This window comes from Artibeus jamaicensis, unplaced genomic scaffold (assembly GCF_021234435.1).
Source record: "Artibeus jamaicensis isolate MK-2021 breed Jamaican fruit bat unplaced genomic scaffold, CSHL_Jam_final contig_60, whole genome shotgun sequence".
Lineage (NCBI taxonomy): Eukaryota > Metazoa > Chordata > Mammalia > Chiroptera > Phyllostomidae > Artibeus > Artibeus jamaicensis.
The window spans coordinates 12,719,620-12,732,324 of record NW_026521900.1 but is presented as its reverse complement, the minus strand read 5'-3'; the positions used below and the strand labels follow the sequence as shown (position 1 = coordinate 12,732,324).

At 39.9% G+C, this 12,705-nt stretch overlaps 1 protein-coding gene across 2 annotated transcripts; it reads right to left on the bottom strand.

Moving 5' to 3' along the window:
• Nucleotides 1-8,014: 8,014 nt before the first annotated feature.
• NUDT11 (nudix hydrolase 11) lies at nucleotides 8,015-12,461 on the bottom strand. Of its 2 annotated transcripts, XM_037155028.2 has the most exons (2): nucleotides 11,859-12,461; nucleotides 8,015-8,225 (listed from the first exon to the last, which is right to left on the bottom strand). In XM_037155028.2, coding segments are annotated over exons 1-2 (495 nt in total). In that variant the 5' UTR covers nucleotides 12,353-12,461; the 3' UTR covers nucleotides 8,015-8,224. The 2 variants fall into 2 exon arrangements, with proteins under 2 accessions (XP_037010923.1, XP_053526615.1); XM_053670640.1 differs by lacking the exon at nucleotides 8,015-8,225 and having other exon boundaries at nucleotides 11,858-12,461.
• Nucleotides 12,462-12,705: the final 244 nt, after the last annotated feature.

Sequence of the window (12,705 nt, the reverse complement as noted above, 5' to 3'; positions counted from 1 at the left end):
TATGGCCACTGCTGAGTGTTCCATCTGGCAGCAACAAAAACTGACAATGTGTTCCTGGTATGACACCATTCCCCATGGTGATCATTCAGCTACTTCATAGGAGGTTAATTCCATTGGACAGCTTCCATTATAGTTTAATTCTTATTGGTATAGATACTTAATCTGGACACAGACTTGCTTTCTCTGCATGCAGCATTTCTTCCAAAACCCCCATCCATGGAATTGCACAATGACTTATCACCATCATGGCATTCCATATAATATTTCTTCTGATCAAGGAACTCAAGTACAGCAATGGGTCCATGATTGTGGAATTCACTGGTTTATCATGGTCCCCACCATCTGAAAGCAGTTGGCTTGATAGAACTGTGGAATGGCCTTTTGAAGACTCAGTTACAGTGCCAGTGAGGTGGCAATAACTTTCAGGGCTGGTCAAGATTCTCCAGGAGGCCCTGGCTGGTGTAGCTCAGTGGATTGAGCATGGGCCTGTGAAGCAAAGGGTCACTGGTTCAATTCCCAGTCAGGGCACATGCCTGGGTTGCAGGCAAGGTTCCAGTAGGGGACATGTGAGAGGCAACCACACATTGATGTTTCTTTCCTGTTCTTTCTCCTTCCCTTCCCCTCTAAATAAATAAATAAATATTTAAAAAAAGATTCTCCAGAGGCTGTATATGTTCTATATCATAATCCACTATATGATGCTGTTTCTCCCATAACCAGGACTCATGGATTTAGAAGTCAAGGGGTGGAAATGGCACCAGCATGATATTACTCCTAAAATCCACTAGCACTATTTTTGCTTCTTGTTCCCAGTCTTATGTTCTGCTTGCCTACAGGTCTTAGTTCCAAAGGGAGGATTGCTTCTTAGTTCCAAAGGAAGGGATTGCTTCTTCTTCCAAGAGACACAACAATAATTCCATCGAACTGGAAGTTAAGGCTGCAACCTGTCCATTTTGGACTTCTTCCTCTGACTCAATAGGCAAAGAAGGGAGTTACTGTACTGGTGGGGGTGATTAATCCTGACTAACAAGGGGAATTTGGACTGGTTACTCCACAATGGACAGAAGAAAGAGCATGTCTGGAATACAGGTGATCCCTTAGGGCAACTCTTAGTATTATAATGCCCTTGATTGAAGTCAATGGAAAACTACAACAACTTAATTCAGGCAGGACCACTAATGGTCCAGACCCTTCAGGAATGAAGATTTGGGTCACCTCAACAGTTAAAGAACAACAATCAGCTGAGGCGCTTATTAAAGGCAAAGAGAATGTGAAATAGGCAGAGAAAGAAGGTATTTATGAATACCAACTGTGGCCATGTGATCAGTAATAGAAATGAGGACTATAGTTATAATGAATATGTTTATGTATATACCTATATCTTCATTGTTTTCTTCCATTTGTTAACTCCTTATCATGAAAGGTGAGATGTATTCACTTTATATCACAGTGTTTAAATTTTGTTAACTTTACATCATAGTATTTGTTATGGGGTATCGCGGAGAAGAGAAAACATTTAAGGACTTTGCATCCTCTTCAATGGAATGGGTTAATGTGTTTTTGGTTGTACTCAAGATAGTTGAATCATGTTAGGTTGAAGGATAACTTGATTATCATTTTTATTTGGAGATTAAGTATGGGTAAGTAAGATGTGTATGGATGCCAAGTTGACAAGCAGTAGACTTATAATGGTTAATTTTATATGTCAAGTTAGAGGGTGTTTTTGAGATGAGATAAACATTTCAGTTACTAAAATTTGTGTAAGAAGATGCCCTCCATGATATGAGTGGGCCACATCCACCAGTTGAAGTCTGAATAGAACAAAAAGACCTACCCTTCCCCAACCCTCCAAAAATAGAAAAGTCTCAAGAAGACTTCTGGATTTCATAATGTACCATCAGTTCTTCTGTTTTGCCAGCCTTCAGTCTGGAACTGCACCATTGGTGTCTTTCATCTCCAGGCTGCCAGCCACACTGCAGATTTTGGATTCAATAGTCTATATACTGTGTGAGCCAACTCTAAATTTCCTTCTAAATGTATAAACACCCTATGGGTTGTTTCTCTGCAGAAACCTATATAGTGAAACATGGTAGCCCCTCTATGATTTCAGGGTGGTTATTGAATATGACATATAGAACAAACAGATATGCCTTACCTTAATCATCATAATTATTGCCTTAAGTTCCCCATGGTCATAGCATCCAGTGTCCTAAAATAACCAACAATGGGCATGGACTCTATGACCCAGTAAATAATAGATCAAAATTAAATTAAATCTTTGGCAAGTACAATATAAAGTGGCTTAAAGAAATAGGACCTCGTGGATATCCTCCACACCTTTATCTAGTTAATACAGCCCAATATAAATTAAAGCAGATGCTTTAAGGATTCAAACCCATTATACAAGACCTATTTAGAGAAGGGGTGATTGTTATTCTCACTGCTTCTTCATCTAACAGCCCAATTTGGTCTGCTCTTCAACCTGGAGGGAATGAATGGGACTTCATGATGGGTTACCTTAGCCTTAATGCTATGGTCCCACTGGTTAAGATTCCCACAACTAATATTATGAAAGTTATTGACTCCACCAATTAGCAATTAGAGATGCCAATCTTTGACATTGTCAGGAAACTGCTACTGACCCTCTGAGCACCTACATTAAGACAAGCCCAACGTCTTTTAGGCCCTTTTGAATTCTGGGGGCAACATATTCCTCAGTTACAAATTACTTTAGCCCATTTATATTGTTACCTGTAAATAAGCCTGCCTTTAATGGATCCTCCCAAAAAAGGCTCTAGGAATTTTTTAAAATTGTAATACTATTAGTGTCCCCCAGAAATTCCTTCACTGTAGAGGCTTAGCAACCTCCTCTCATTTCTCTTGGAGTCTTAGGACCACCCATAAGTTTTCAATGGCTTCTGATGCAAGAAACTGCCTTACTAGGCCCCATGCTATACAGGCATATCATGAAGATATTGTGGGTTTGGTTCCAGACCACTGAAATAAATTGAGTATTGCAATAAAGCAAGTTGTAATTTTTTTGCTGGTGAAGGGTCTTGTTTTCAATTTGTAAAAAACACATCTGTAAAGTGCAATGAAGTGAAGCACAATAAAATGAGGTATGCCTGTATGGCATAAGTGTGGCATTTGCTGGCTATACACTGGGGTCTCCTGGAAATAGAGGCTCTCTCAGGCCCTGAACTTGTGATCCTCCATATTAAGCTAATTATGCCTTGGGCCTTGGAAAGAGGCACCCTATAAACTCATCACAGTCATCAAAACCTTTTTGCTATAATATAGAGCAAAACCTGGGTCCTCTGTTATATTACATTTGTAGGTGGGGATGGCCTTCCCTGTCTTTGGCCCCTTACCAGATGCTATGGGGCTGAGATAGGTACCCTAGGGACATGTCTTGGGGTCAACTGAGTGGAGGGCAGTGGTAGTTTGCATACACAATGAATACATTGCCATAATCATAATTATTGCTGCTTTTCACCCCTTAACCATTATATCTTGGATAAAGTACTGAATCCAAGGTACAATCGTCCAAACTTCAGGCAGTCATCTTAGCACTGGATGCTCTGGCTAATGATTGCACCCCTCTGCAAATTTTAGAACCTAGATCATTGCCAATGGCCTGGTTATCTTGTTTGCCCAATGGCAGCAACATAAATTCCTTATCCAAGATTGTCCCTTTTCAGGTAAAGACTGGGAATCTCATGCCTCACAGATAAGAAAAGAGAAATGATCACATATGCCTCTACATATACTCAAGCTACAATACAGGCCTCATCAAGATAGTTCTTATCCCCTTCAGAGTTCCAGACATTGTTAATTGTGACTAAGGCATTAATTTCACTTCTCAGAATACACAATGCTGGGCAAGTCATTTGATAGAATTATCACCTTCCTTACAGACTTCAGGCTACAGACCTCACAGAGTACCTTAATGGCTTATTAAACCTGTTCAAATTCAATTAAAGAAATATTGTACATTTTAGCCATCAAACACCAGGGATGAATTGTAATAGTCTGTCTCCAGCTTTCTTTTTGATGTTTGACTGCTGACAGTTTTTAAGCTTCTCCTCTAACTCTTCCCCTTTGGCTCTACATCCGGGCAAACTAATAAAAACCCTGAGTGATCTCTCCTTTGGTGCCAGAGGGAGTTTCAAACCATTCAAGCCTCTGACTGTGCATTGCAACCCCACCCTTAATCACAATAAAAATCCAATCCAGTTTCTTTTTCTTGCTCTCTCAGGATTTTTAAAACAGCTTTGGAAGCCTGTCCTGCTCTCCCCATAAAGCCTTGTTATGTGAGCAATAAATCTTTGACTATCCTCTTGGTGTGTAAATGGCATCAGTCTTAACATCTGAACAAAATTTTGGATGAGGTCTATTGCGTATCTTCAGAGTGGCCACAACCAGTAGCCTGTGTTTACAGAAATAATTTCTAGCTGGGTATGTAACAGGAAAGTGGAGTTGTAGGAAAATGGCTCCTTCATGATGGCCTGGGGCCCTTGCAGGTGTCCATATGAGCTGGAACTACAGTTAAGCTGAGTCTTGGTTAAATGCCTTGTGATATTCCAGGACATAAGAATATGGCAGGCTGTAAGGAGTTGCTACAAAGGCCATCTCCCCTACACCTCTATATCACCCCTGAGATGTTGTCATGAGACAGTTTCTCATCACCTACCAGTTTCTGATGGGGCTTTCTGTCCTGTATCCCCTAGAATAGAGCTGTAGCATATAAAGTCACTCAACTGTAGTCTAGATTTGGCTCCTCAGTAATGGAGTATCCCCAAACTTGTGTTTCAGTCATATGGACCCTTTTGTTTCTATGTTGTCTTTTAGGGTGTGTGGGAAAAGGACCTGGGGAGCTGGTACCTTTGGCTCATTGTTCTTTGTACTGTGTATATAAGTAATAAACTGTTTAAATCTAAAAGTAGCTCATTGTATCTTCACGAGTTGAATCAGTCAGGTCTTGTCCTTGCTTTGTTTTCTTTTTTTAAAATATTTTATTTATTTATCTTTAGAGGGGAAGGGAAGGAGATAGGGAGAGAAATATCAATGTATGGTTGCCTCTGCTGTGTCCCCTGCTGGGAACTGGCCTGCAACCCATGTGCCCTGACTGGGAATCGAACCTCGATACTCTGGTTCGCAGGCCCATGCTCAATCCACTGAGCTACACCAGCCAGGGCACTTGCTTTGTTTTCTATGTGTGAATTTATTACCATATAATCCTGATTGCTATCTCTTTTACCCATAAAATAAAATGATATAATTAGCATACTTGTATTTATTCAACAGTTCTTAAACTGAATAAATACCATATCTTTCAGTCATTTGTATTTGGGAAGCCTTCAGTGAATTTTCAATTGAAGCTGTGGTACTAGTTCAGCACCTGAGAAAATACCTTATAGTACTTTATGAAGCTAAGAAGTAAGGAATAATTGGTACGGAAAGATTCTAAAAAATGTGAACATGAAGTATACACAAAATATTCTTCCCAATAGAGAGAAATTTGAGTTCAGACCACAGTCTTACAGTGTCTCACTTTCCAGTACTTGAATACCTGGTAAAATAATGGCAATGTATTTTTGACAAGTAGGAGTTGACAATTATTTATATGTGAGTACCTATGGGGTACCATGTTCCAAGCTCCATGCTAGCCTGGGTCCCCATGCCATGGGACTTCAGAGTCCAGATGGTAGAGACACTCAGGCTAGTAAGTATAATGTAATTTTCATAAGACTACAAAATAAAGCACTGGGGCACCTGGGAACACAATAGTATACCACACCCTAGAAGATGGAGAAAGGCTTCTCAGAAGCAGTGTTGTTTACAAAGGTAGGGACTCTAATTATCCCCATTTTACAGAAAAGAAAATTGAAGATTAGAGAAGTAACTTGGCAGAGGTCACACAGGTATTAGATGGTCAACACAGTTTTGAGCCATGGCTTGTTTGACTCTAACCACTATTTAACTTACAGCCACCACCTACAGTTCTATTCACCTGGCCTTGTTTGCTTTCAAAATTTAAAAAAAATCTGCTAAACTTATTATAAAGTCAGGTTAAAAACAACTTGTAGGAAAAAGATTAATGATTTTTTTCTGGATTTTTTCTGTTCATTGTAATACAGGAACCTTGGAAGTGAAATCTCTGTCCATATGTGGGGAGTAAAGGGCTCTGAGGCTAACCTTTCATCTTCCCTTTTCCAGGAAACAACTGTTTCTGGGGAACTGCTTGCTCTTGGGATTGGGACACAGTTTGAAAGCAGCAGTGGAATGGGCAGCTTCAGTTTCACAGCCTTTCATACTTATGAAGATGTTCATCTTCCCTGGAAGGGTCTTCCAATGTTATTCTTTGGGCCTGCTCCTTCTTGACCCATGAAAAATGTCAGGGAAGCCCCCATGTCTGTTGATTTCAGCACAATTTCATTGACTCTGACCTAGTAGGTTTTGGCCTTTACAGAATTCCAAGTAAAGTCCAAAACTTGAGGAATATCTGCAGTCTGAAAAACAAAATGGTTCAGTACAGTCAAGAATGTTGACTACTTACTTTCCTGTTTCACCTACCTTCAAACATAACTTCAAAATTACATGAATGTGCAACTAACAAGTCTGCAGCTACTATTCCCCTAAAAAAGTATTAAAAATGGCATTTTGTAGATTTTTATAAAATTCCATATCTTGTTCCCTGGAGACTCCACTTCTTTAATTTTTCATATTTGTATGAACTGAACTATAAGTGCCAAAAATCCTGCTTAACAGAACATGAGAATCTATTCCCATTTTTAATAGATATAAGTAAGAATTTACCTCTTCCTATTTCAATGAGCCAAATTAAGAGGAAAGAAAACCTTCTCATTGGTCTGTAGCAAGGGAAACTCTAGCCATTCCAGGGTATGCTTCCTCTCTCTTTTTATACATTTGACGTTGGCCCAGAAGTGGCACCCCAGAACCAACATTTTCTTAAAAAATCTAAAAATGTTTGTCTTCTTTTTTCTCTATACCTTATATATTAGCTTTAATAAGAGGGCTGATATCTTTTTAATTAACTTTTTATTATGGAAAATGTCAAACATACAAAAGTAGAGAGAAACATATATAATGAACCATCATTTAACCATCACCCAGTTTCAACAATTATCGAGACCAATTTGTTTCATCAATATCTGCAATGCATTTAACATCCAGACTTATTATTGTGAAGCAAATTCCAGACATCATTTCAACTGTAAATGTTTGAGAATGTATCTGTAAAAGATGATAAATGTTTTTAATGTAACTATAATACCATGATCCCAACTAATATCAAATATCAAGCCAACTTTCAAATTATCTGGGTTGTCTTATAAATGTATTTTATAGTTTGGTCAAATCGGTGTCTAAAAAAATCCATGTTACAACTGTTTCATATGTCTCTTAAGTCTCTTTTAATCTATAGGTTCATCCTCCCATTTCTTTCTTTCATCCAGGCCATTCATTTACTGAAGAAACTGGGTCATCTGTCCTGTAAAGTTTTCTGCAGTCTGGATTCTGCTGATATCATCTCTCTGGTGTATGTTTCTCTGTTCCCTGTATTTTCTATAGATTATGAATTATGTCTAGAGGCATGGTCAGATTTAAGACCAAAATTTTGGCAAAAATATTTCATAGGTGGTATAGTGTACTACCATCAGGAGGCACATAATGTCCCAGCTGACACAGACATATGAGTAAGAATTTTTGCTAATATCTCACAGATGCCTTGAAACATTTGATACCTGATATACAAAAGCCACATGTATGTTAGATGTTAGATAAAAGGCATTTATTGTACTAACACTGGATTAGAAAGTCAATACTTTACCATTCAGTGTCGCTACAAAATATTAGTTATTTAGATGAATCTTCAGTGATATCTACCATATTTCAAGTGATGCCTTAAATACTAGATATATAAAAGACTAAGGAAACAAGGTCCTTTCACTCAAGGTCATATAAGTTGGTGGGAAATATAACCACATAATCATAAAAGCACAAAAAAGGCCATAAGTGCCAAATTAGAAGTCTGTAGATAGAGCGGTAGTGCAACAACTTGGAGAATTGTCATTGCAATAAACAGGGAAGAAGTGTCCAATAGCATAGGATGAGCTGTGTTCTTGACAGTATGAAAGAGCTCAACCGTGCTTCATAATTCCATTCATCATTGGGTTCATATACTTGATTCTTTCAAAGTAAATCTGAAAAAAAAAGGCTCATTAATAGTTTTATTGTTTCATCCATTTCTCTAGTCGGCAAGTAGGGTCTACTATGGTTTATTAGTCACTTTTTATTGGAAAAACCTTTAGATAATTATCCAATGCAGTTCTGCTGTGAGGCCAGATGAGAGCCTGAGGGAGTAATAGATTGGTCCAGCTAACAAATGAAGCTAAGAAATCAAGATTACACTAGTAGACATTTCTAAACTCTGGATCAGAGACAAATGTCTCCAAATTTTAGCACTGTTTTAGCCTATGAGGATATGGGCAGGAATCAGGCTAGGTCCTAGTCCTCAAAAACTTCACAGTCTAACAGACTAATAGTCATTCAGAAAGATGGTCACAATACTAGAATGATGCTGAAAATATTTCCTGTTTTACTTGGTGCTTCCACAAAAGGAACCCTGGAAAAGAAAACTCTGGCCAGATGTTAGTACAGTAGTCTCTAAAGCCACACTTTCATCTCCCTTTTCCCACTAAGCAACTATTAATGAAGGAATTGCTCCTTCTTACAACTGGATTCCACTGTACAGGAAATGAGGGGAGCAGTTTCAGCTTCAGAGCCCTTTAAACCATCTCCCACAAGGTCCTTCTAACGTTGCTGTTATTATACTTCATGAGCTGCCTGTTCCTGCTCTTACACACACACACACACACACACACACACACCCCAATATTTATTAGATGTTTCTAAATATAAAATTGTTGAAATGTTTACTATTTTATTAAATGAAAATTTATTCCAACATGTCTTCTTAAAACTTATTTTAAAGATAAGAAGAGGCACTTGTACAGTTGGGGAAAATACCTTTATAAAAACATGCTGAAAACAAATTTCTAACTCATGACTCAAAGTGTTAATTACCTTAGATCAATGCACTGTTTTCTGGAAAGGGTATAAGCTGAAATATTCACCTGTACATTTTTAGTACAATCACCACATAAGTAATGCATGGGTGCTATGTAATGACTCTTGAACAGAAAATTCCAACTGTATATTAAACTCTTGCAGGGTGGAGGTTATAGATGCCACTGCATTTGTCAGCCTCTGTGTCAACTGTTTTAGTCTGATTTTTTATTTCTATTTCAAAATAAAAGACTAGTTTTTTCCATTTAATATTTTTAGACTGAACTCTAGAAGCATATATACTAAGAACTGCCCATGAGTTTGAAAATATAACTTACAATATAATAATTGTAAAGTATTCTGTTGCAATTTAGAAATGAAAGCCTTGGAAGCTTTACAAATTGTGTATTTGAAGATATTTGGGCAATCCAAATATTTCTGAATAAAATACAACAAATACTTACAGGCTAACAACTCTTAAGAACTGATTGACATTAACTTTCACATTTGTCAGATACATAGCACAGAAGTCAAAACACAGGATTGTGCATTACTATCTCTAAGAATGCCATGCACAAATTAAACCTCCAAAATATTTTGTGGCAGCATTTAGATTAAGTTTTATGTAGGGAACAGTCACAAAGCAATAATTCATTTTCTGTGCAGTTAGTGTATATGTACTTTGAAAAATCTGAGGTTACTGAGAATACCTACTAGTTCACTTGGATTGTTGGAATAAGAAAGGTCAAGTCTTAGATAGTTTGTTTTTTAAAAATAAGATTTTTTTGTACAAAGGAACAGATAATTTTTAAAAAACATTTCATAAGTCTGCATAATTTAGAATATGAAATTTATAATTGACTTTCCAAAGGTATCAATTTTTTACACTCCTCACTCCTTTGAAAACATTTATTGTTAACTATAATATATGCTTTATTTAGATGTTTATATATGGCAAAAATCTTATTTTAAAAACAAATTTTAAAAATTCAATTCTACCAGGGAGTTACAGGTTATGAAACAAAAAAGTTAGGAAAGAACTGATACCAGTTTTGCAAAGGGGTGGGGGGGCTGAGCCATCAGAGAAAAAAATATCCAAATTCCATGTTGTAAATTCTAGCCTTTTGGAAATAATTCAGGCTTCTTCCCACCCATCAAAGACTTAGAGGTCTAATGGCCACAAGGCCATGCAAAGAGGTAAGTACAACACATTGTGAGAACCGTGACACACACAGAAGAGAGTATCTTAACCCAGGTGGTCAGGAAAGGCTTCTCATAGAAGTTTATGAAGTATGTATTTTTATTATCTCCAATTTCATATTTTAAAAACCTGAGCATCAGATAAGTTAGATAACTTGGCTGAAGAAAGACAGTAAGGTAGAAATGAAACTAGTTTTCATCCCAGTTTGTCTGACTTCAAAGCCCCAATATAGTTTCTATCACACCAAACTCTATCTCATGAAAAAGTCATTTTACTTTACTTTTCCACTTCTCAGAGTGCTGTTTGCCTGTGAACATCTAAAATGTGTAACTACAGTATTAACAGTTTATTGGGAGATGTGCCCGGGGAATAAACATAGTTCCCGAAGAGACTTAAGTATTTTAGATGGGAGTCCTGATGACAAGCAAGGACCAAGGTAAATTAAACAAAAGATTGTCGTGCGAGAAAAAACCTTTAAGAGAGAATATTCACGTGTCCTGAAACTTTGAAAGTCTGTGACAGCTGGACATCAAGAAAGGTACCTCACTCAATTGGGATGTCGTCATCACTGTAGAGATCCCATTCTTGTGGTTACTGGTTGTCAGGAAATTTATCTGGAACGTTGCTAAATTCAAATACATGAAATAACTTTCTTTCAAAAACTAGTTTTTGTTGAGAAAACCACGGTTCTTCTAAGGGTACTGAGAAAGGGGCAACGAGTGTTGGAATTTGAGCATGCTTCATCATACTCTATGAATAGTTTTCCTGATAAGATTTATGGGTGTGCTTGTCTAACAACACCTTCCTGAGAAATGTCTGCTCCATAAAGTAATACCGTGTGAAACTACATTTGGGCTACATGGGGAATGGTCGTTTCAAGCAAGCACTCAAAACTTACCAGTGTGAACCGTTTTTGCAAATCAAATTATGTACACATGAATAAAGAAATTTCTGCAAAGGGCAAGTCAGACCACATTTCTAAAGATAAAAATATTGCCGAGCCCAGCAAGAGCCCAACATGTCAAATTTCTTAAATCATTTTTTGAAACCCAAACCTGATCACTGCAATCAATTGGCACCACAAGCATGGTTTGCTGACAAGGGCCAATGCTGTGACTGAGGAAACAACTTGAGAAAGAAAATTAGGGGCAGGTGTCAGACAACCGAGGTGATGGGATTTTAAATGCCTTCGCTACAAAACCACAAGACTGGTACCAAAAATGCGAATGCGCACACGCACAAGCACACACAAGCAAAACACACACCCCAAGGGCTGGGAGAGCAGCGAAGGCACCCTTAAAGAAAACCCAAGTGGTTTAGGCATTCTGAACTATGTTAAACAGCGCTACGAAGAAGCGATTCTCAAAGCATCTGAAAAACGTGCAAATTGTCTGAAGACAGTGCCTGGCAACTGAGACAGTTTGCAAGCGTGATTCAGAGGTCTGCCAAGGAAACAAAAGGAGCCCCCCTCCCCCGGGAAGCCCGCACAGGACGCTGGAGGCGCGCGGACGCTAGGTGTTCTAGGACAGGCGGGAAGCAGAGGGGTCTGTGCAGGAGCGGTACATACTAGGGGTCGCTCCCGGGCACGGACGGGGCCACGGAGTTTCCATTGGTGGGGGAACCGCCCTGCTTTAGTTTCTCCAGGTATTCGGCATGCACAGGCTTGTGGCACTGGAGGACCTTGATGGCATCGTCGACTTTGAACCACTCTCGCTTCCTCCCAATGCTCACCGAATCTTCCCAATCCTCCAGAATCTCAGTGACGGTCAGGACGTACACGTAGGTCCTGTGCTTGCGATCTTGGTTCTGCTCGAAGACGCCCAGGAGCCGGCCTAACTTCCCCTTGACTCCCGCCTCCTCATACACCTCACGGACCGCCGCGCCGCTCGGCTCTTCCTCGGGCTCCATGCCCCCGCCCGGCACGATCCAGCGGTCCGGGTAGCGGCTGCTACTCACTAGCAGCACCTCGTCCTCGCGCTCGCTTCGGAAGCACAGGCATGCCGCCCGCTTCTTGAAGCCGTCCGGGTCGTAGGTGCGCGTCTGGTTCGGTTTGCACTTCATCCTCCAGGCCGCCTGCTCCTGCGCTAGCTGCTGCTCGGGTCGCCGCTGCTGGACGAGTTGCAGCGGAGAGAAAGGGCCGCTGCGAGGGGCGGAGAGAGAGAGACGCCTCAGTCCGCGAGCCACAGGCTTAAGACAAGATGAGGCGGGGGCGAGGTCGGGGCGGGGGCGGGAATGTCAGTCAGTCCGCCCCCCGTGCCGGAGTCCAGAGCACAGAAGTCTGGGTGGCGGTGGCGCTGTGGCTGAGGACGCCACAGCCGTCTCCCGGTAGCACCACTCTGCACGCAGCTCCTGTGGGAGTCGCCCCCTCCTCAGACGCCCCCTAGGTGTAGTGGGAGGTTGAGCTTCCTTTCCAT